Source organism: Ranitomeya variabilis, chromosome 2 (assembly GCF_051348905.1).
Source record: "Ranitomeya variabilis isolate aRanVar5 chromosome 2, aRanVar5.hap1, whole genome shotgun sequence".
NCBI lineage: Eukaryota > Metazoa > Chordata > Amphibia > Anura > Dendrobatidae > Ranitomeya > Ranitomeya variabilis.
Genome location: NC_135233.1, coordinates 628255606 through 628281128, shown reverse-complemented (window position 1 = coordinate 628281128; position 25523 = coordinate 628255606). Strand labels below are relative to the sequence as shown.

Genomic DNA, 25523 nt, shown 5'->3' with positions numbered 1-25523 from the left:
TCTGTGTGCCCGCAGGGCAGTGAGCATTCATTGCTCTCTAGCTAGCACATTTTCAGCCGGACACTTCCTGCAGCTGCCGGCGGTCATGTGTACCGCTACTTAAGAGAAATACACCTATACAGTAAGATATCAATAAATCAACACCAAAGAAAGTTCTTATTTCTCTTAAGTAAACAACACCAAAGAAACTCCAACAAAGCAAAAAATAGAAAATGCCAAATATACTTTATTAGATTATAAAAATATGTACAAACAATAATGTGAAACTCAAAGGGTATGTATTTGTTAAAATAACCAGAGAAACGGCACAAATAAAACCTGGATGCTATATAAATATGTATGTGAATACTATTAGGGGTATGGCTATCAAGATATCATAATCTCTTCATTAACCCCTTTGTGATCTCCACCGTACTTGTACTGTGGAGGTCACATCTCTTCCTTTGATGCGGGCTCCGGCGGTGAGCCCACATCAAAGCCGGGGCATGTCAGCTGTTTTGTACAGCTGACATGTGCCCGCAATAGTGGTGGGTGGAATCGTGATCCACCCGCCCTTATAAACTAGTTAAAGGCCTCTGTCAAACGCTGACAGCAGCATTTAACAGTGATAGCTAGCCGGATCATGGGGCAGTATAGTCCCATCATCCAGCTACTGTGTTCAAGTGTAAAAAAAAAACAAAACACATACAGACTGTACATACATTTAGACATACATTACATACAGCATAGAGTACATACTCACCAATCACCTAGTCCCCAAAGCCCTCGATTCTCCTTTAAGAAATATAAAAATAATAAACCAACAATATACTCTCTGATCCGCAGTAATCCATATAATAATGAGTGTCCCACGACGATCTCCCGTGGAGAGCTGTCACATCAGCAGATGCCACCACTCTTCAGGGGCTCCGGCGATACAATGACAGAAGGTATCCTTCCACACTGTATCCCTCTGCCGCTGTGAGTACAGTAAAGTTCATACTGTCACTTGCGGCACAGCTGTGTGGGAAAATTCTCATGCAGCAGTGCCATAAAGTGAGAGCAATGAACTCATTGTACCCTCAGTGATAACACTGCAGGAGCCATTGTCTCCTGTCATTGTGTCACTGAAGATCTATAGAGCTGTCACATCTCCTGATGTGACAGTTCTATAGGGGATATCATTGTGGGACACTCATTATTAATTGGACTACGTTGGACAGGGAGTATATGGTTGGTACATTATTTTTTCTTTTTTGCAGGTGATCGATGGCTTCGGGGAATTAGGCGTGGTTGTAAGTATGGTGAAATTAAGAATATTAAAATACTTATTTCTGGTTGGGTCTTATTTTTTTTAAATCTTTCACTACTATAGGATTAGTAATGGATAGGTGTCTTATTGACGCCTCTCCATTACTAACCCGGCTTGATGTCAACTTACAATACAAAGGTGACATTAACCCCTTATTACCCCATATGCCACCGCTACAGGGCGGTGGGAAGAGAGAGGCTAAGTGCCAGAATTGGCGCATCTTACAGATTCGCCATTTCTGGGGTGGCTGTGAGCTGGCATTTGTAGCCGGTGGGGGGGGGCAATATCCATGGCCCCTCTCTAGGCTATGAATATCAGCCTGCAGCTGTCTGCATAGCCTTTCTGGCTATAAATTATAGGGGGACCCAACATCATTTTTTTTGGGGGGTGGTCCCCCTATTTTAATAGCCAGTAAAGGCTACACAGACAGCTGTGGGCTGATATTCATAGCCTGGGAAGCCCAATGGGTATTAACCCCTTCCCAGGCTACAAATATTGGCCCCCAGTCTCTGGCTTTCCCACTCTGGACTTGAAATTTGTGCGGGAGCCCACACAATATTTTTTTTCCATTTTTTTCAAATTAAACCGATATTGCGTTTAAAGCCGGAGTTACACTTGAGAGAAACTCGCACGAGTCTCGCACCTCAATACCCAGCACTGCCAACGGCACTCAGACTGGAGCGTTCAGCTACATAGAAATACTCTCTGTGTACCATTTTATTATCTTTATTACTAAACATTGGGCTTGGTATCTATCTATCTATCTATCTATCTATCTATCTATCTATCTATCTATCTATCTATCTATCTATGTAAACAGTATTCTTCAATAGAGTGTGTAAATGAAGAGGTTGGACAAGAAATGACATCACATTTTTTTTTATGTTGGCTTTATTTAGGTTACAAAAACGCAGACAAATCCGCATGAAAAAATGCACAAAAAACACATAAAAAATGCAGCAAATCCGCATCTGCGTTTTCTGGCAGGAGAGGGAAGAGTCTTTTACAGAAATTTCCACAGGCAAATCTGCAACGTGTGCACATTCCAAAAAGTTTTGGTGAATTTGGTGCCCTAGACTTTTTACCTATAGTATTGGCAAGATAAGTGATCAGTTGAGGAATGTTTGGGTCATGTTCACCCGTATGTGAATGCTGCATTTTGTTTATGCTACTTTTTATCTGCATGTTTTCTAGATTGGTCTGTGACAATCTACGCAATAACAATCTTCACCAGTTACTGTTTTTGCTGATTTTTAAATTAATTTCTCTCTTTATTTGTTGTGTTTTTGTCACAGATTTCAAAGTGTTTTTGATGCATTTCTCATCGGGAAGAAAATAATTGATTCTGCATTTAAAAACGCACTGTGCTGTTTTCTTCTTTTTTTTTTTTTTTTTTTTTTTAACCTTTGTTGGTTACATGTCTTTTAATTGTGTTTTTTCAGGCTTCTCCATCGGCGCCCCAAAAATGCATAGATTTTAATAGCGTCTTTAGGCCTGTTTCACACGTCAGTGGCTCCGGTACGTGTGGTGACAGCTTTCTCACGTACCGGAGACACTGACTCACGTAGACACATTAAAATCAATGTGTCTCTGCACATGTCAGCGTGTTTTCATGGACCGTGTGTCTGTTTGAAAAACACAGAGACATGTCAGTGTTCGTGGGAGCGCACGGATCACACGGACCCATTAAAGTCAATGGGTCCGTGTAAAACACGTACCGCACACGGATGCTATCCATGTGCCATCCGTGTGACATGCAGGAGACAGCGCTACAGTAAGCGTGCGGTACTCAGTCGGCACACGGGCGGCACACGGCTGCCGCACGTGTGCCACACTGATGTGCCACGTGAGCTCACAGACACACGGACACAGATAACTCCGGTACTGATTTTTCCGGTACCGGAATTATCTGGACATGTGAGACTGGCCTTAAATGCATACTGGGCATGAGTTTGTGTGAAACAGCATCAATTTACTTGGACAATGAAGTGCAGCAGATTTTCTGCACAAAGAAAGCAGAAAAAAACATCAGCTTTTGAGCTACATGCATGAACATAGCTGAGAAGTTCAAGCACAGGTGGCAATCCATTTGAAGCAAGTTACCCATTTTCCTACCCACTTCTTTATAAAACAATTTTTAATTGTTAAAATGGTTAATTAAATAAAATAGATGACTTAGATGATGAGAAGCCCACTATTGGTGTCTGTCCATGGAGATTGTTTACACAACATTAAAAATCTGCTGAGCAACTAAGGCCTTCTTCACACTTCCGTCGGCAGGCGGCCGTCATAATGCATCGGCGCGACATATCGACGGATGTGTAAAAAATAGTGAAAAACGGATGCAACGCATATAGTGTTTCAACGGATCCGATAGTTCCGTCGAAAAACTGCATCCGTTGCATCCGTCTTGTCCGTTTTTACCATCCGTTTAATCCGTTTTTTTGATGGATCAGTTTTCCATGCCTAAAAATGGGAGTCTCCCAAATGTGATTGGCTACTGGAAAATAAGGTAAACCTATATATTGAGTGTTTTAACACCCCATCTTTGACAGGGTTTAGAGCAAGTGGCAGAAATGGAAGGAATTCTAGCAAGGATTGTTACCCTCTATTCTGATTTTGCATTTGAGGCCAATAGGTTGGCAATCATTATTCGTGAAAAGGAGGCCGCAAGAGAGCGTATTTTTCGACAGCGACGTCGACGGCGCCTCCTTTGGATACATCCTATTAATGCACAGCGATTGACCCGTGGCGTCTATTCAACGCTGTACCTTGAGTTGAGGCAGAACCCGGACAAGTTTTTCAACTATGTGGGCATGAGACCTGAACTCTTTGATGTGTTGGTGGAACGTGTTGGGGACTTAATCCGAAGAAAGGACACCTATTTGCGTTTTTCCATCTCACCTGCGGAGCGTCTGATGGTGACACTTCGGTAAGACTTTTTAAAAAAATGTATTTAGTTTTATCATTGATCATTATGTGCACATGTTGCGTATTTTTGCTGCGGGTACGCAGCGAATTTGACTATGCATATTCGCAGCATTTTTTCCTTGTGTTAACAGTACCATGTAAACCTATGGAAAACAACATCTGCAGTGACCATGCTGCGGAAAATACTGCGCTGAAACACTGCATTGCATTTTCTGCACCATGTCAATTGTTTGTGCCCATTCCACAGCGTTTAACACCTGCTCCATAATAGTAATCCGCAGCTGTCAAAACGCCGTTTTAAATCTGCAAAAAGCTGAAAATAAAAAATTCGGCATTGCGTTTAACATGTTTTTAAAAAAAAAAAAAAAAAAAAAAAAAAAGGTTTTGAAAACTAAACATAATATTCTTCTATGTGGAAAAATAGCCTTAAACTGTAATGTTGTTGCTTGCAGTTTGTAATAATATATTTTTTTTATTATTTCCACAGATTCCTTGCAACTGGAGAATCGCTAACATCATTTCATTACAAATTTTGTCTGGGGATCTCAACTATCTCTGGGATTGTTAAACAGACCTGCCGAGCACTGTGGGATTGTTTGCACGAGGAGTTCATACCAAATCCAACAATGGACATGTGGCTGGAGAAAAGCTTTGCCATTTCCCTAATTCCTTGGGTGCCGTGGATGGCAATCAAATACGGATTGCTAAACCTGCAGGATCAGGATCTGAATACTATAACTACAAAAAATACTTTTCTATTGTGCTAATGGCCATAGCGGATGCCCATTGTAAATTCATTGCGGTGGATATTGGAGCATATGGCCGCTCAAACGATTCCCAGGTGTTCAAAACGTCTCCTAAGGGCCGTTGCTTATACGGAGACACATATCAGTTTCCACCGCCAAGACCACTCTCGGGAACCTCTGGCCCACCAATACCATTCGTGTGTGTTGGTGATGAGGCCTCCCAGCTTTCAACACACCTGCTTAAACCATATTCCAGCTGTGGATTAACACGAAGTAATCGAGTGTTTAACTATCGGTTAACTAGAGCCAGACGTGTGGTGGAGTGCGCCTTCGGTATTTTAACTGCTAAATGGCGAGTGCTGCTAACCGCAATAAAACTGCAAACTGAAACTGTGGATGAGGTGGTCAAGGCTTGTGTGGTGCTGCATAACTTCGTCATTTCCAAGGATCTGGTTGCCTTGGAGGAAGAGGAGTTGGAAACCACCTTGTGGGACTATCAAAGTGTCTCTGTTCGTACCGCAGTTGCGGTTTCCAGAATGAGGGACAAATTCGCCGATTATTTCATGTCGCCTGAAGGCAGAGTTCCATGGCAAGACGATATTGTTTGAGATGTGTATTTGATGTTGTGTATGTCTATGTACAGAAACATTATTGCCAAAGTCACTCTTTTGATTTTCTGTACACCAAGTTTTACTTCTTCCCCTAAAGTTTGGTATGTTTTGTAATAAAAACAAAAGCATGCTATACCTTTACAACTTGTGTTATGTTTACCATAGTTAAATGAAGGCACTTGACAATAAAATAGTTTTTAAACAAAACCACATTTTTATTACACCTTTTTTTAACAAGTTTTTATTAAACACATTTTATTTTTAACCAATTTTTAGTAAACACTTTAAAAAAAAAATAATTTATGAAACACTTTTTTAACCAATTTTTATTACACTTTTTTTAACCATATTTTTATTAAACACTTTTTTTTTTACCAAATTTTTATTAAACCATTAATATCTTTAAAAAATATGTTTAACGGAACAATTTTATTTCAACTGAAATGTTATTGCTTTATAAATCTGTAAATTGTGGGGTGGAGATACTAACGGAGGGGCTGGAAGGTTGGACCACGTCGATTGTGGGGGAATGCTTACTGGGTTGGGGTCGATCTGTAGTGAAAGGGGGGGGGAAACATGAGGCTGGACAGGGGGTGGTGTTGGGGTAGGTGGAAAATTATACGGGGGAGGAAAATTTAACGGGGAAGGAAACAGTGGGGAGGATATTTGAAATTGTGACTGGGTTGGGATTTGGGACAGGGTTGGGAATTGGGACTGGGTTGGAAATTGGGACGGATTTTGGAAACGGCAAGGATTTTGGAAAGGGAAATGGTTGGTAGGAGAGACAGTGGCTGTGTGGGGACATGTGGGAACAACTACCAGGGGAGTTGGAGGAGCTTGGGTGATGGCCTGCGCTAGAGCAGCATGGCAGCCTTTCATTACATGCATCTGCTGGTCCAGAGTTAGCTTTTCCATGCTCACGAGCATTGACTGGAAAAAAAGATTATCTGGCAACTGCTTTGCATCTGAATGCAGCCTATCCACACGACTGCTGAGTTCAGCGATGTTTTTATTCACCATGTTGAACCCAGCAGTCATTTGCTCAGCCAAAAGCTTGATAGAGCTCTGTAAGGCTGCATTCAGATGCAAAAACTCTCAAGCATAACTCCTTTCCTGACCCCTCTGTCACTGCCGCCCAGAACCTAAAGGTGTTCTAGAGGTGGCAGCATCAGAGGGGTGGGGTAAAGGGAACGCTAACTCGTCACCAGCAGCTTCATGTAACGAAGTCTGCAATGATGCTCCAGCGCTGCTGGATGTGGATGGGGCCGAGGGACCGGAAGTGAGGGAAGGGTCAGAGGGGTGGGGACTACCAATGTGGCCCACGGTGGCGGACTCCTGTGGGATCACTCCAGAGGGGTCCAAGGTAGCAGCAGGCTCCCGAGTGCAACAGATGGTGCTGTGAAAGAAAAGAAAAAATAACAATATATTGATAGGAAAAAAAATAAGGTTAGACAGGTAAACATGGTGAATTATTAAATGGGCTGTGGAATATTTACCTTCTGCTCAACATCGTCGACCGGAGGAATGACAGGGCCCTGCCGTACTTGTATTGGCTCCTGCATCCTCTTGAGCCACTCGGGGCCTACATCTCCTTGTTGAACTCCCTCTTGAAGCGATCCCTGAGTGACCGCCACTGCTTCATTACCCTTTCATCTGTAAAGAGAAGAATGAAAAAAAAGGGTTAAGTACAACACATTCCGTCCTGCTACCGAAATTACTGAAATGTGAATACTTACGTGCTCGAGTCTGCTGCCTTGGTTCAAGGTCCTCCCAGATGTCCACAACGTTCAAGCATATTTGCTCCCAGAGCCGACGGTTAACAAATTCATCTGCATGGCTGCGGTCAGCCATGTTCCACAGCGGCTCCCGCTCGTGGACCTCCTCGATGAGGCAGTCCACATCTATTCCGCCATCCTCACCATCTGAGTCGGGAGCACGCTGTGAAGACTGTGAAAAAATAAGAAAAAAAATAAATTAAAAATTAGTACACTGAAACACGAAACTACCAAGAAAAAAAATCACCCCCCCCCCAAAAAAAAAGGTACTTACTGGTGGCTGACAGCTGCGGCGATCACAATGCCGACTCTGGAAGCTGCTGGGAGGACCTTCACGGCGTTGGCCAGAATGTGCAGAATTGTTGTGAATTCTGCTCTTGGGCTCCCTCCGGTGGTTATAAGTGGTAGCGCTGCTGTCTTTGGATCGCAGCATTCATCAGGTGTGTCCACTTATTGCAACTCTGACTGGGCTATTTAGTCTTGCTTGACCCTTTAGTCAGTGCCAGTTGTCCATTGTTCCTGGAGGATTCACACCCCTGCCTGGTCTCTCTTGCTTTGCTGTTCATTTCAACAAAGATAAGTTCTGGCTTTGTTTTTTGCAGTCCACATGCTGTGGGCCTTATTGTTCAGTTCTTTTCCATGTTTTGTCTTGTCCAGCTTGGTCTGCATAAGGATTTGCTCAGCCAAGCTGGTATCTCTGGAGAGGCAGACGTACCCTCCATATCTTTAGTTAGATGTGGAGATTTTGTATTTTCTGTGGTGGGTATTTTCTAGTGTTTTAATACTGACCGCATAGTACTCTGTCCTATCCTTTCTATTTAGCTAGAGTGGCCTCCTTTGCTAAATCCTGATTTCAGTCTGCGTATTTTATTTCCCTCTCCTCTCACAGTCAATATTTGTGGGGGGCTGTCTATCCTTTGGGGATTTTCTCTGAGGCAAGATAGTTTTCCCTTTTCTATCTCTAGGGGTATTTAGTCCTCCGGCTGTGTTGAGATGTCTAGGGAGTGTTAGGTACATTCCACGGCTACTTCTAGTTGCGGAGTTAAGTTCAGGGTCTGCGGTCAGTACAGGTACCACCTTCTCCAGAGTATGTCTCATGCTGCTCCTAGACCACCAGATCATAACACAGAATACTAAAAAAAGGAAAATGAATTATGTTGGATGTAGGCAAGGCATAAATTATTTGTGTACTGTGATGTATGATGATCTGTTTTGTATGTGTTGGGTGCACTGTGATTTCTGAAGCAGGTTTCTGTACAACTTACACTCTGCGCGCCCACTCCTGGCATTTCTCCACCCACCCCGTCTCCTTCTGAGAGGCCCTCGGCTGCTTCAGCTTCCTGTGAAAACATAATTGATACATATAGTGTTTAACCAAAATTTTAACAAGAACAAAAAGACAAAAATAAAATTTTTTAATTACCTCAATACGCAGACGCTGTGAAGGAGGGCTCCCAGAAGAAGACATGTTTTTTTTGGCTTGGTGGTCCCTGCTGAATCTGTAAGTATAAAGACACTTGTAAGCTACTATACAAATTATATTCAAAGCTTTGGGGTATTTAATACTTACATCTGGAAAGCGGCTTGCTGGCTCGGTGGTCCCTGCTGGCTCCGTGGTCCCTGCTGGCTCCGTGGTCCCTGCTGGCTCCGTGGTCCCTGCTGGATCTGTATCTATAAAGACACTTGTAATCTACTATACAAATTATATTCAAAGCTTTGTGGTCTTTAATGCTTACATCAGGAAACGGCTTGCTGGCTCGGTGGTCCCTGCTGGCTCCGTGGTCCCTGCTGGATCTGTAAGTATAAAGACACTTGTAAGCTACTATACAAATTATTTTCAAAGCTTTGTGGTCTTTAATACTTACATCAGGAAGCCAGCTTGCTGGCTCGGTGGTCCCTGCTGGCTCGGTGGTCCCTGCTAGATCTGAAAGTATAAAGACAATTTATACTTAGACCCACAAACCTCCCAAAATAGCTAATGTAATAGATTTAAAAACCACCCTGCTCAAATGTTATATCTCAGCAATGTCCAAGCAGGCTAAAAAACGTTTTGAGAAACCACCAAAAAAATATACCCAAGGCACACCAGTCTGAGTTGGATATCCTAGTTCAATAATATGCGCAAGCTGTAAAACCATTTCCCCCCACCCAAAAAAAAAAATATTTAGCAAAATACCCTCATTTAAAGTTGAAATGCCTAAACACCAGTTGAAAATGTATTGACAACATATGTGATTTGAAAAGATCCCTTTAAAAATTACAAAAAGAAAAAAAAAATGCCTCTTACAATTTTCCTACACCTTTTATTTTAAAAAATAAACCCTCAACAAACTCTGTATTGCATGGTGTGTGTACATTTTTACATAAACCACACTTTAAAATTTACCTTTGTGAAATGATACTATGTACAGCTTGAATAAAAAAAATTAATAATTTTTTTTTCATTTTTCTTTTTTTTTTTTTTAACATCACAATTAGGAGATACAATGTTCTTTATTTTAAATACAAGTACATTAACTGTAAATGTTTTCAACAATACAATTAAAAAAAAAAAGATAAAAATAAAAAAAACAAACACACACACGCAAGACACACACTCACACCGCCATTACACACGCACTCAAACCACATGCTGCACACGCCACACTACTTTATAAATACATCACAGTAAAAAAAACACATGCACACGCACGCACACACAGACGCACGCACACACAGACGCACACAAAAATGGCAGGACTCACACTGGCAGGCAGGCCTCTGGCTGGATGCTGGCTGGCTTCTGGCTGGCTGGCTTCTGGCTGGCAGGCCTCTGGCTGGATGCTGGCTGGCTTCTGGCTGGCTGGATGCTGGCTGGCTTCTGGCTGGCTGGCTTCTGGCTGGCAGGCCTCTGGCTGGATGCTGGCTGGCGTCTTGCTAGTTGTCAGGCAGGAGTCTTGCTGGCACAATGAGGAGTGAAGCCACAGGCCAGGTTTATATAGATTTGGGGCTGTCTGGCTAATTGGTAACTAAATACTGATTTGGAGCATGCTCAGTGTAAAAAGACGTATTCCAGCGCTGTATTCCATCCTACGACGTGCCACGACAGATCCTGCGTCCATAGGCTTCCATTCTTGCCAACGACGTATGCCGCTGGATGCGTCGTCACACGTTTTTCCAGTGCAGACAAAAAACATTTCATTGTACGCTTTTTCCAGACGACGTGTCACCAAATTCTGACGGATCCAGTGCACGACGGACGAAACGTGTGGCCAAAAAACGCATCCTGGTGGCAATTTTTTTTTTTCACAAAATGACGCATTGTGACTGGGCATGCAAGACGGAAGTGTGAAAGAGGCCTAACATGAAAAACATTGAAATCAGCTTGTGTATAATGCACTGGAGCTTAAAATACCCTCAGTAAACCAAATTACCTCCATGGATGGCAAAATGGCTCACAAAAAGATAATGCTCTTAGTTTTTTTTTCTCATTTGCCACATTCTCTGCAAAACTTACGGTATATATAGTAAAGTTGAATCCAAAAGTAAATACACAAAGAATAAAGCCAAAAATACCTCACCGGTGGAATGGTAATATATTGCATTTATATCTTCCGTTTGATGTGAAGTGAATTACTGTAACTTGTAAGCCATTAAGTTAATTTCTACCACAATCTGTTTAAAATTCCTGTATTAAACCAGCAGATTTATTTGATGCTTGCTTCAATTGCCAACCACTGTCTGACTGACATATACAAGTGCTTCTCACTAAATTAGAATATTATCAAAAAGTTAATTTATTTAAGTTCTTCAATACAAAAAGTGAAACTTCATATATTATATAGAGTCATTACAAACAGAGTGATCTATTTCAAGTGTTTATTTCTGTTAATGTTGATGATTATGGCTTACAGCCAGTGAAAACCTGAAAGTCATTATCTTAGCAAATTAGAATAATTAACAAAACTCACCTGCAAAGGCTTCCTAAGTGTTTAAAAAGGGTCCCTTAGTCTGTTTCAGTAGGCTCCACAATCATGGGGAAGACTGCTGAGTTGACAGATATCCACAAGGCAGTTATTGACACACTCCACAAGGAGGGGTAAGCCACAAAAGGTCATTGCTAAGGAAACTGGGTCTTCACAGAGTGCTGTATCCAAGCATAGAGTGGGGGGACAAAGTATTTAGTCAGCCACCAATTGTGTAAGTTCTCCCTCTTAAAAAGATGAGAGGCCTGTATTTGACATCATAGGTAGACCACAACTATGAGAGTCAAAATGAGAAAACAAATCCAGAATATCACCTTGCCTGATTTGGCAAGATTTGTTTTGCAAGTTATGGTGGAAAATAAGTAGTTGGTCACCTAAAAACATGCAAGATTTGTATCTCTCACAGACCTGTAACTTCTTCTTTAAGAGGCTCTGCTGTCCTCCACTCATTAACTGTAGTAATGGCACTAGTTTGAACTTATCAGTATAAAAGGTACCTGTACTCAACCTGAAACAGTCACACTCCAAAATCCACTATCGTGAAGACCAAAGAGCTGTCGAAGGACACCAGAAACAAAATTGTAGCCCTTCACCAGGCTGGGAAGACTGAATCTGCAATAGGCAAGCAGCTTTGTGTGATGAAATCAACTGTGGGAGTAACAATAAGAAAATGGAAGACATACAAGACCACTGATATTCTCCCTCGATTTGGGGCTCCATGGGTCAAAATTATCACAAGAACAGTGAGCAAAAATCCCAGAACCACATGGGGAGACCTAGTAAATGACCTGCATAGAGCTGGGACCACCATAACAAAGTCTACCATCAGTAACACACTACGCTGCCAGGGACTCAGATCCTACAGTGCCAGAGAGCATTTGAATTACCCAGAAGAGTACTGGGAGAATGTCATATGGTCTGATGAAACCAAAGTAGAACTGTTTGGTAGAAGCAAAACTCATCTTGTATGGAGGAGACAGAATGCTGAGTTCCATCCAAAGTACACCATACCTACTGTGAAGCATGGGGGTGGCAACATCATGCTTTTGGGCTGTTTCTCTGCAAAGGGACCAGGACGATTGATCTGTGTACATGAAAGAGTGAATAGGGCCATGCATCGTGAGATGAAATGTGGATGGGTCTTTCAGCATGATAATGATCCCAAGCACACCACCAGGGCAACGAAGGAGTGGCTTCGTAAGAAGCAGATGAAGGTCCTGGAGTGGCCTAGCCAATATTCAGAACTCAACCCCATAGAAAACCTTTGGAGGGAGTTGAAAGTCTGTGTTGCCCAGCGACAGGCCCAAAACATCACTGCTCTAGAGGAGATCTTCATGGCGGAATGTGCCAACTTAATACCAACAGTGGTTGCCAACCTTTTGAAGACTTACAGAAAAAGTTTGACCTCTGTCATTGCCAACAAACGATATACAGCAAATTGAGATGAACTTTTGTTAATGACCAAATACTTATTTTCCACCATAATTTGCAAAATAAATCTTTCCAAATCAGACAAGATGTTTTTCTGGATTTGTTTTCTCATTTTGACTCTCATAGTTGTGGTCTACCTAAGATGTCAATTACAGGCCTCTCTCATCTTATTAAGTGGGAGAAGTTGCACAGTTGGGTCTGACTAAATACTTTTTTCCTCACCGTATTAATGGAGAGTTGAGTGGAAGGAAAAAGTGTGGTAGAAAAAGGTGCACAAGCAATCATAATTACCGCAGCCTTGAAAGGATTGTTAAGAAAAGGTTATTCAAAAATTAGGGGGAGATCCACAAGGAGTGGACTGCTGCTGGAGTCATTGCTTCAAGAGCCACTGCACACAGACGTATCCAGGACATGGGCTACAAGTGCCCTGTTCCGTGTGTCAATCCACTCATGACCAATAGACAATGCCAGAAGCATCTTACCTGGGGCAAGGAGAAAAAGAACTGGACTGTCACTCAGTGGTCCAAGGTGTTGTTTTCAAATTAAAGTAAATTTTGCATTTAATTTGGAAATCAAGGTCCCAGAGTCTTGAGGAAGGGTGGAGAGGCACACAATCCAAGTTGTTTGAGGTCTAGTGTGAAGTTTCCACAATCAGTGATGGTTTGGGGAGCCATGTCATCTGCTGATATAGGTCTACTGTGTTTTATCAAGACCAAAGTCAGCGCAACAGTCTACTAGGAAATTTTAGAGCACTTCATGTTTCCCTCTGCCGACAAGCTTTTTGGATATGGAAATTTAATTCTCCAGCAGGAATTGGCACCTGTCCACACTGCCAAAAGTACCAATACCTGGTTTAAAAACAACAGTATCACTGCTTTATTGGCCAGCAAACTCTGACCTTAACGCCATAGAGAATCTATGGGGTATTGTCAAGAGGAAGATGAGAGACACCAGGCCTAACAATGCAGATGAGCTGAAGGCTCCTATCAAAGCAACCTGGACTTCCAAATTACCTCAGCAGTGCCACAGGCTGATTGCCTCCATGCCACACTGCATTGATGCAGTAATTGATGCAAAAGGAGCCCCGACCAAGTATTGAGTGCATTTGCTGAACATACATTTCAGTAGGCCAACATTTTGGATTTGAAAATCATTTTTCAAGTTGGTGTTATAAGTATTCTAATTTAATGAGATAATGATGTTTGGGTTTTAATTAGCAGTAAGCCATAATCATCAACATTAACAGAAATAAACTCTTGAAATAGATCACTCTGTTTGTAATGAATCTATATAATAGGAGTTTCACTTTTTGTATTGAAGAACTGAAATAAATTAACTTTTTGATGATCTAATTTAGTGAGAAGCACTTCTATTCATTATGTTTTATTGTCTACTGCATGCTTTTTTACCAGTATAAAAATCAGGGCTGGAATCCCCTCTAAGGGCTCGTACTCACGGACGGACAAATGCAATCCAATAAAAAATATGATTGCACTCTGACCAGTGTTCCGCTACGAGTCCCTGCTCATCTGCAATTCTTTTGTCAGCCGATTGTCTTCTTATCTTGGATGAGACTCGCCAATACAAATCAGTGGGTGCGAGAAAAAAATCGCATGGCACTCGGACCATGCAAGTGCAGTCCATTTTTTGGGATTTCTGTGGATTTGGCATTGATGTGAGTGTAGCTCGTTTAGTTTAATTTAGATTCAATAAAGGAGTCTGTGTCATTATTTCAATTAAAGGACTTATTCTGTGTGTGTGTGTGTGTGTGTGTGTGTTTTTTATAATATCACTATAGAGTTAGTAGAGTTAGTTAGTTGACGCCTCTCCATTATTAACCCCTGGGTTTTATGTCACCTGACAATACAAAGGTGACATCAACCCCCCAAAAAAACTATCACATCACTTGCCACTGCACCAGGGCAAGTGGGAAGAGCAAGGCTAAGTGCCAGACTTAACGCATCTTATGGATGTGCCTTTTCTGAGACGACTGAAAGTTGAAGTTTTTAGTCTGGGAGTGGGCCAATATCTTTGGCCCCTTCCTAGGCTATTAATATCAGCACGCAGCTGTCTGCCTAGCCTTTTGCTGATTTTTAATTATAGGGGGACCTTACATCATTTCTTTTTTGGGGGTCCCCCATTTTAATAGTCAGGAATGGCTAAGTATACAGCTGTGAGCTGATATTAATAGCCTGGAAAGCTACATGTCAGTATGTTCTCACTATATGCTATGACTAAGGGTGCACTGTTGCACCAGAAACATGTCAAGTTGTTTTTATTGTTTTATTTTTAATCATGTCCAAATAAACTTTTTTCATTTTAACTGGTCAGTGTGCCAGAAATTTATCCTTTCCTTTTCCATCGTTTGCTGAATGCACCAGCAGGATCGGCACCTACCAGACACATGCCACAAACTTGCTTGGATTCCAGCTGGATGCTACTCATGTAGACACTCCCTGCCCAATATTACAAGTTACCTAAGTGTTTAGGCAAGGGTGTAATTACTATAAGAAATAGTACATGACTGTCATAGGGCTCAGCACTGAACTATTTCCCATGACAGTGGTGGCAGCAGTCACCATACGATGCCGTTTAAATGGCTCCTATTGCAGTAAAGGCAGCCTTGCAGGGCTGGAGTCCTGGGTTCAAATCCCACCATGGACAACATCTGCAAGGAGTTTGTATGTTCTCTCCGTGTTTGCGTGCATTTCCTCCAGGTACTCCGGTTTCCTCCCACATTCCAAAGATGTACTGATAGGGAATTTAGATTGTGAGCCCATTGGGGACAGCGATGATAATGTGTGCAAAATGTAAAGTGCTGCGGAATATGTTAGCGCTATATAAAAATAAAGATTATTATTATTTATTATTATTATTATTATTATTATAGGCTTGCTCCTTCTATCCATATGCAGTTACTGCCAACTAGTGGTATCTGTAAGCACCCAGTATTTATCATTTACCTGTATGATAAAGGGTATTGTGTTGTAGTGACCCCTGTGGCAGCTAGGGGGCACTCTGTGTGCTCCTTGAGATATGCATTGAGGCATATCTGTTGTGATAATGGTAGTGAAACAGTGACTGGCAATGTTGTGAATGGCCGATATGTGTGGCAGAGGGAGTCTGCGTGGTAAGTCTGATGCAATGTTGTTGTGCTGGGACCTGTAGTCCCTCAAAAGTGTGTATATCTATGGTGTAGTTGTAAGGGAGACTTATTAGGCTAGTTGTGTGAGATGGGTGGAACAAACTAGCCACACAAACGCACTCTCATCTAGGGGAGTGGTTGGTAGCATATAATGTGACTGAGGTTTGGTCACATGGGCTCTGAGTGTGGATCTGAATGGTCTGTGCTGGTAGGTCTTGGAGAGAGCCCCATGTGCTGGGAGTGTTGGCTCCCTGAAGAGCACATAGCGGGGGCTCTGGGCCTCGCACAGACCAGACTGTGGAACGGATGGAGATCCATGTTGTACTGACCGGGGTCAGAGAAAAGGAAAGACAGAGTGTGAATGTCTATAGGATGCCTCTAAGGAAGAGAGGTATCCGAGAACCTGTGCGGCACCAACAGGTAACGAATGGAGATTCGTGTTGTACTGACCGGGATCAGAGTAAAAGAAAGAGAGAGACATTGTGTCTGGGGCACCTCTGTGTTGTGAACTCTATTTTTGGGCTCCCTCTAGTGGTCACAAGCGGTACTGTGTAGTGTTGTCTTTCTGCAGGTTGCAGCATCAGCTGGTTCGTTATCCTTGGTTGGTTTCTTATTTAGCTCACCTGGATACTCAGTTCCTTGCCTGCTATCAATGTATTCAGTGCTCTTCAGATTCCTTGTGTCTACCTTGCTCCCAGTCTCTCCAAGACAAGCTAAGTTTTTGTTTGATCATTTTTTGATTATCAGTGTTCATTATGTTTTTAGTCCAGCTCGCTAAAATGTGATTTCCTCGCTTGCTGGTTGCTCTAGGGGACTGAGTTTCTCCCCCCACACCGTGAGTTGGTGTGGGGGTTCTTGAAATCTCAGTGTGGATATTTTGTAAGGGTTTTTTACTGACCGCATAGATTCCCTTTTCTATTTTCTGCTATCTAGTATTAGTGGGCCTCATTTGCTGAATCTGCTTTCACCCCTGTGTATGTGCCTTCCTCTTACCTCACCGTTATTATCTGTTGGGGGCTTCTATATCTTTGGGGATTATTTCTCTGGCGGCAAGAGAGGTCTTTCTTTCTCTCTAGGGGTAGTTAGTTCCTCAGGCTGGCTCGAGACGTCTAGGATTTTTAGGCACGTTCACCGGCTACTTCTAGTGTGTTTGGATAGGTTCAGATTTGCGGTCAGTCCAGTTTGCCACCTCCCTAGAGCTTGTCCTACGTTTGTTACTTAGCTGGAGTAATTTGTGATCCTCAACCACTAAGGATCATAACAGTATAGCAGGCCAAAAAGTGTTTAATGCATCGCAGAAGTGGGATAAAAAGAAGACCTGAGTACATTTTTTTTTCCTTCCTCCCGCTTTTCCTTTGCTGCAGTCTGTTTAGCTTCTTTCATCCCCTTGAACTCTGGGTGGTTTTGAGCTCAGCTGCAGACATGAATGTTCAGACTCTGACTTCTAGTGTGGATCATCTTACTGCACGGGTGCAAAGTATTCAGGATTTTGTTATTCGTAGCCCTATGTCAGAACCAAAGATACCCATTCCTGAGTTGTTTTCTGGAGATAGATCTAGGTTTCAAAATTTTAAGAATAATTGTAAGTTATTTCTATCTCTGAGACCTCATTCCTCTGGTGATTCCGCTCAGCAAGTTAAAATTGTTATCTCCTTGTTGCGTGGCGACCCTCAAGATTGGGCTTTCTCTCTGGCGCCAGGAGATCCTGCTTTGCTTAATGTAGATGCATTTTTTCTGGCTCTTGGACTGCTTTATGAGGAGCCTAATCTTGAGAATCAGGCAGAAAAAGCGTTGCTGGCTATCTCTCAAGGTCAGGATGAAGCAGAGGTGTATTGTCAAAAATTTCGGAAATGGTCGGTGCTTACTCAATGGAATGAGTGTGCCCTGGCTGCAAATTTCAGAGAAGGTCTTTCTGAGGCCGTTAAGAATGTTATGGTGGGGTTTCCCACCCCTACAAGTCTGAGTGATTCTATGGCTTTAGCCATTCAGGTTGATCGGCGTTTGCGGGAGCGCAAATCTGCTCATCCTTTGGCGGTATTTTCTGGACAGAGACCTGAGTCTATGCAATGTGACCGAACTCTGACCAGAATTGAGCGACAAAGTCATAGACGTCAAAATGGGTTGTGCTTTTACTGTGGTGATTCTACTCATGTTATCTCAGCATGCTCTAAACGCTTAAAAAAAATCGCTAAACCTGTCACCATTGGTACTTTACAGCCTAAATTTATTTTGTCTGTTACTTTGATTTGTTCTTTGTCGTCCTACCCGGTTATGGCTTTTGTGGATTCGGGTGCTGCCCTGAATCTGATGGATTTGTCGTTTGCCAGGCGCTGTGGTTTTGTCCTGGAGCCTTTGGAATTTCCTATTCCTCTGAGGGGAATTGATGCTACGCCATTGGCTGAGAATAAGCCTCAGTATTGGACGCAAATGACCATGTGCATGACTCCCGTACATCAGGAGGTGATTCGCTTTCTCGTTCTGCATAATTTGCATGATGTTGTCGTTTTGGGTCTGCCATGGCTGCAAGCTCATAATCCAGTTTTAGATTGGAAAGCTATGTCTGTGTCAAGTTGGGGTTGTCAGGGAATTCATGGCGATACTCCGTTGGTGTCTATTGCTTCTTCCACTCCTTCTGAGGTCCCTGAGTTTTTGTCTGACTACCAGGATGTATTTGATGAGCCCAGGTCCAGTGCCCTGCCCCCTCATAGGGATTGTGACTTTGCTATAAATTTAATTCCTGGTAGTAAATTCCCTAAGGGACGACTTTTTAATTTGTCTATACCAGAGCATGCCTCAATGCGGAGTTATATAAAGGAGTCTTTGGAGAAGGGACATATTCGTCCATCCTCTTCCCCTCTTGGTGCAGGATTTTTTTTTTGTGGCCAAGAAGGACGGTTCTTTGAGACCTTGTATAGATTATCGTCTTCTGAATAAAATTACAGTCAAATTTCAGTATCATTTGCCACTATTGTCTGATTTGTTTGCTCGGATTAAGGGTGCCAGTTGGTTCACCAAGATAGATCTCCGTGGTGCGTATAACCTTGTGCGCATTAAGCAGGGAGATGAATGGAAAACAGCATTTAATACGCTCGAAGGCCATTTTGAGTACTTAGTGATGCCTTTTGGACTCTCTAATGCTCCTTCTGTGTTTCAGTCCTTCATGCATGACATCTTCCGAGAATGTCTGGATAAATTTATGATTGTTTATTTGGATGACATTTTGGTCTTTTCTGATGATTGGGAGTCCCATGTGAAGCAGGTCAGGATGGTGTTTCAGGTCCTGTGTGCTAATGCTTTATTTGTGAAGGGCTCAAAATGCCTCTTCGGAGTACAGAAGGTCTCCTTTTTGGGTTTTATTTTTTCTCCTTCTACTGTGGAGATGGACCCAATCAAGGTCCAGGCTATTCATGACTGGACTCAGCCCACGTCTGTTAAGAGTCTTCAGAAGTTCTTGGGTTTTGCTAATTTTTACCGTCGTTTCATTGCTAATTTTTCTAGCGTGGTTAAACCTTTGACGGATTTGACCAAGAAGGGTTCTGATGTGACTAATTGGTCTCCTGCGGCCGTGGAAGCCTTTCGGGAGCTGAAGCACCGGTTTTCTTCAGCTCCAGTCTTATGTCAGCCAGATGTCTCTCTTCCCTTCCAGGTCGAGGTTGATGCTTCTGAGATTGGAGCAGGGGCTGTCTTGTCGCAGAGAAGCTCTGATGGCTCTGTGATGAAGCCATGTGCTTTCTTTTCAAGAAAGTTTTCGCCTGCCGAGCGGAATTATGATGTTGGTAATCGGGAGTTGTTGGCTATGAAGTGGGCATTTGAGGAGTGGCGACATTGGCTCGAAGGAGCTAAACATCGTGTGGTGGTCTTGACTGATCACAAAAATCTGATTTACCTTGAATTTGCCAAGCGCCTGAATCCTAGACAGGCTCGTTGGTCATTGTTTTTCTCCCGTTTCAACTTCGTGGTCTCATACCTGCCTGGTCCGAAGAACGTGAAAGCTGATGCACTTTCTAGGAGTTTTGTGCCTGACTCTCCGGGAGTTTCTGAGCCGGCTGGTATTCTCAGAGAGGGAGTGATTTTGTCTGCCATTTCCCCAGATTTGCGACAAGTGCTGCAGAAATTTCAGGCGGATAGACCTGACCGTTGTCCACCAGAGAGACTGTTTGTCCCGGATAGATGGACCAGCAAAGTTATTTCCGAGGTTCATTCTTCGGTGTTGGTGGGTCATCCTGGGATTTTTGGTACCAGAGATTTGGTGGCTAGGTCCCTCTGGTGGCCTTCCTTGTCGCGGGATGTGCGTTCCTTTGTGCAGTCTTGTGGGATTTGTGCTCGGGCTAAGCCTTGCTGTTCTCGTGCCAGCGGTTTGCTTTTCCTTTGCCTGTTCCGAAAAGGCCTTGGACGCACATTTCCATGGATTTTATTTCGGATCTTCCAGTATCTCAGAAAATGTCTGTCATCTGGGTGGTGTGTGATCGTTTTTCCAAGATGGTCCATTTGGTGCCCTTGCCTAAGTTGCCTTCTTCCTCCGATTTGGTTCCTCTATTTTTTCAGATTGTGGTTCGCTTGCACGGCATTCCTGAAAATATTGTGTCTTATAGGGGATCACAGTTTGTGTCCAGGTTTTGGTGGACTTTTTGTGCTAAGATGGGCATTGATTTGTCTTTTTCGTCGGCCTTCCATCCTCAGACTAATGGCCAAACCGAGCGAACTAATCAGACGTTGGAAACTTATTTGAGATGTTTTGTTTCTGCTGATCAGGATGATTGGGTGACTTTTTTGCCTTTGGCCGAGTTTGCCCTTAATAATCGGGCTAGTTCTGCTACTTTGTTTTCACCTTTTTTCTGCAATTCTGGTTTCCATCCTCGTTTTTCCTCGGGTCAGGTTGAGTCTTCTGACTGTCCTGGGGTGGATTCTGTGGTGGATAGGTTGCAGCAGATTTGGAACCATGTGGTGGACAATTTAAGGTTGGCACAGGAGAAGGCTCAGCGCTTTGCCAACCGCCACCGCGGTGTGGGTCCCCGACTTCGTGTTGGGGATTTGTTGTGGCTGTCTTCTCGGTATGTTCCTATGAAGGTCTCCTCTCCTAAATTCAAGCCTCGCTTCATCGGTCCTTATAAGATCTTGGAAATCCTTAACCCGGTGTCTTTTCGTTTGGATCTCCCAGCATCGTTTGCCATTCATAATGTGTTCCATAGGTCTTTGTTGCGGAGGTATGTGGTACCTGTGGTTCCTTCTGTTGAGCCTCCTGCTCCGGTGCTGGTCGAGGGCAAATTGGAGTACGTGGTGGAGAAGATTTTGGATTCTCGTATCTCTAGACGGAGGCTTCAGTATTTGGTTAAGTGGAAGGGCTATGGTCAGGAGGATAATTCCTGGGTTGTCGCCTCTGATGTTCATGCGGCCGATTTGGTTCGTGCCTTCCACGCGGCTCATCCTGATCGCCCTGGGGGTCTTGATGAGGGTTCGGTGACCCCTCATCAAGGGGGGGGTACTGTTGTGAACTCTATTTTTGGGCTCCCTCTAGTGGTCACAAGCGGTACTGTGTAGTGTTGTCTTTCTGCAGGTTGCAGCATCAGCTGGTTCGTTATCCTTGGTTGGTTTCTTATTTAGCTCACCTGGATACTCAGTTCCTTGCCTGCTATCAATGTATTCAGTGCTCTTCAGATTCCTTGTGTCTACCTTGCTCCCAGTCTCTCCAAGACAAGCTAAGTTTTTGTTTGATCATTTTTTGATTATCAGTGTTCATTATGTTTTTAGTCCAGCTCGCTAAAATGTGATTTCCTCGCTTGCTGGTTGCTCTAGGGGACTGAGTTTCTCCCCCCACATCGTGAGTTGGTGTGGGGGTTCTTGAAATCTCAGTGTGGATATTTTGTAAGGGTTTTTTACTGACCGCATAGATTCCCTTTTCTATTTTCTGCTATCTAGTATTAGTGGGCCTCATTTGCTGAATCTGCTTTCACCCCTGTGTATGTGCCTTCCTCTTACCTCACCGTTATTATCTGTTGGGGGCTTCTATATCTTTGGGGATTATTTCTCTGGAGGCAAGAGAGGTCATTCTTTCTCTCTAGGGGTAGTTAGTTCCTCAGGCTGGCTCGAGACGTCTAGGACTTTTAGGCACGTTCACCGGCTACTTCTAGTGTGTTTGGATAGGTTCAGATTTGCGGTCAGTCCAGTTTGCCACCTCCCTAGAGCTTGTCCTACGTTTGTTACTTAGCTGGAGTAATTTGTGATCCTCAACCACTAAGGATCATAACACCTCTGAGGCCAAGAGGTGTCCAGGAACCCGTGAAGGTTGCCAACGGGTAATGGTCTGAAAACCGTGTGTAATGCTGACCGGGGTCAGAGACGAACTGTGGTAAAGTTGAATATGTCCAGATACTGTTCAAGCTGTTACTAAGTTCCTGTGGATGTGGTTTATGTTGTGCGAAATAAACCTAAGAGACTGTGTTTTTGATAGAAAACCGTGCCCGAGTGCTTTAATCCCATGCCAAGCGAGTGTCCCCCAAGACGCGTAGTAGGCGCTATGCTACAATTGGTGCTCGAATGTGGGCAAACGGTTCCCTAAGAAGCACATGTGCAGTGCTGGCTAAGCCAGAGGAGTCGACGGTCTGACAACCGTGTGATACTGATTGGGATCAGTGAGATAAAGTGTTTGTGCATTAATGCCTATAACTCGGCGGGGTTACGAAGGTGACAAGTGTCTTGCTGTAACTCGGCGGGGTTACGAAGGTGACAAGCGTCTTGCTGTGGATCGGCGGGTCCACGAAGTCTGCGGTGAATCCATATAGAGCGTTGTGGAGTGGGGCTGCAGTTGCAGCAAGAGGTTCAGCAGCAGCGGCTTGTGATTGCCAGCAGCAGCTGGTGAAGTGTTGGGAAAAAAAAAAACCTAACAAAGGTGTGATGATGAGGATGGTGTGTGATAAGTGTTCAACCCTACGGGTTTGAACAGAGGGGGGGAATATGTGGTGTAGTGACCCCTGTGGCAGCTAGGGGGAGCTGTGTGTGCTCCTTGAGATATGCATTGAGGCATATCTGTTGTGATAATGGTAGTGAAACAGTGACTGGCAATGTTGTGAATGGCTGATATGTGTGGCAGAGGGAGTCTGCGTGGTAAGTCTGATGCAAAGTTGTTGTTCTGGGACCTGTAGTCCCTCAAGAGTGTGTATATCTATGGTGTAGTTGTAAGGGAGACTTATTAGGCTAGTTGTGTGAGATGGGCAGGACAAACTAGCCACACAAACGCACTCCCATCTAGGGGAGTTGTTGGTAGCATATAATGTGACTGAGGTTTGGTCACATGGGCTCTGAGTGTGGATCTGAATGGTCTGTGCTGGAAGGTCTTGGAGAGAGCCCCATGTGCTGGGAGTGTTGGCTCCCTGAAGAGCACATAGCGGGGGCTCTGGACCTCGCACAGACCAGACTGTGGAACGGATGGAGATCCGTGTTGTACTGACCGGGGTCAGAGTGAGAATGTCAGAAGGATGCCTCTGGTGAAGAGAGGTATCCGAGAACCTGTGCAGCAATGGCAGGTAACGAATGGAGATTCGTGTTGTACTGACCGGGGTCAGAGAAAAGGAAAGACAGAGTATGAATGTCTATAGGATGCCTCTAAGGAAGAGAGGTAACCGAGAACCTGTGTGGCACCAACAGGTAATGAATGGAGATTTGTGTTGTACTGACTGGGGTCAGAGTAAAAGAAAGAGAGAGACATTGTGTCTGGGGCACCACTGAGGCCAAGAGGTGTCCAGGAACCCGTGAAGGTTGCCAACGGGTAACGGTTTTAAAACCGTGTATAATGCTGACCGGGGTCAGAGACGAACTGTGGTAAAGTTGAATATGTCCAGATACTATTCAAGCTGTTACTAAGTTCCTGTGGATGTGGTTTGTGTTGTGCGAAATAAACCTAAGAGACTGTGTTTTTGATAGAAAACCGTGCCCGAGTGCTTTAATCCCATGCCATGCGAGTGTCCCCCAAGACACGTAGTAGGCGCTATGCTACAGTATGTAAAGGGAAGCAAGTGATTTTGGCTAAATATAAAGTTCTATCCTCCAAAATAACAGTATGTAATATAATAAAAATGGGTGACCATTTTGATAGTCGCTACAGAGTCTGGTGACTCGTGTTAATGCCTTTGGAGAAAAAATGAAATGTGCCACATCTTTAAAATGAAACATTGAAATTAGATGTTGCTACAAAACATCCACTATGGTGATCGCAAACATCTGGACACAAATTGGTTCTAAGACTGCATTCACATATCCATGTGAGATACATCTGGACACAAATTGGTTCTAAGACTGCATTCACATATCCATGTGAGATATCCTAGTGCTGCCCATTTGTTTTTTTCTGACTGCACACTGACCCCTGGGGTTTGTTTGATCTATAGACACATCAATTTTAAAAAACTGATCAGTATCTCCAGTCTATGAGACTTAGAAATAGAACAGAAAAATAGTTGCAACTATGATGGCAACTGGGTCCGTTTCTTTTGGTCAGTAAGGCTACTTTCACACTAGCGTCATGCGCTGCACGTCGCTATGCGACGTGGCGGCGCACCGACGCTAGCTGTGGAAGCGCCGCACAGCGGGGGCAGCGGATGCTGTTTTTCAATGCATCTGCTGCCCCATTGTGAGGTGCGGGGAGGAGGGGGCGGACAGGAACGACGCACCAAAAAACGTTACAAGCAACGTTTTTTTGGTGGCGACGGTCCGACGCAACCGTCGCACGACGGTTGCAACGTGTGGCAATGCGTCGCACTGCGTCGTTAATAAAAGTCTATGGAGAAAAAACGCATCCTGCAAGCACTTTTGCAGGATGCGTTTTTTCTCCAAAACAACGCATAGCGACGTGCAGTGCACGACGCTAGTGTGAAAGTAGCCTAATGCACACGTGGATGTGTGCAGCTTTAAAAATTAAAACCTTTTTGAAAAGACCTCCCATAAGTACATTAAAAGTTAGTTTTCTTGGTGTGTGTGTGTGGGGGGGGGGTGTCATATGAAAGAAGATGGCCATTATGCTATGTATATGGTAGATCTAAAAAGTTCTGGTCAGGGGAGTGAACTTCTTAGAGAGATGGTCTTTTGGACATGTTTCACTGTACATATTATATTCCCTTAAATTATAGGCTACATGCCCGGGGTCCAAAGAAATCACCAACTATCACAGTATGGACCTCAGCAGACTGGATCCTCTATGTCACCTCATCCGTCTCCTGGGGGTCAGATGCATACTGCCACGGGCAGCTTTTCACAGGGAAACTCCACTGCCAACTATGGACCGCAGATGAACCAGTATGGGCCGCAAGGCAAGTTTTATGTTTTGTCCTTTTCTATGGTTCTGTTTGCCGTACTTTGCTTTTTCTCATCATTCTTATTATAACATGGTTAGGTGAAATATGGAAGATAGGATACTTTTGTCTGATAGTCTTCTGACTTCTGTATTGTTAATGCTTTTTAGACTAATTTTTTTAGTAGTATCTAACTTTGTAACTATATTTGCCCTATATTTGCTTTGTAACTACATTTGTCCATCAGACCACATAGATTACAAATTATTGAATACATTTAGTTTTGTTCAGCCCCATTGCTTAATATAAGTGGCATAGAAAATATTTGCATTAGCTCAGTTAGATGG

At 43.5% G+C, this 25523-nt stretch overlaps 1 protein-coding gene across 14 annotated transcripts in view; it reads left to right on the top strand.

The window, feature by feature from the left end:
* ARID1B (AT-rich interaction domain 1B) overlaps nt 1–25523 on the top strand; it is a 1358614-nt gene that overhangs the window by 629845 nt on the left and 703246 nt on the right. For all 14 annotated transcript variants that reach the window (XR_013221738.1, XM_077289055.1, XM_077289047.1 and 11 more), the window contains one exon: nt 25015–25194. Coding sequence is in view for 13 of the 14 variants with exons in the window: in XM_077289055.1 (XP_077145170.1) it covers nt 25015–25194 (180 nt within the window). In the remaining variant the exon portion in view is untranslated. The remainder of the gene's footprint in view (nt 1–25014; nt 25195–25523) is intronic.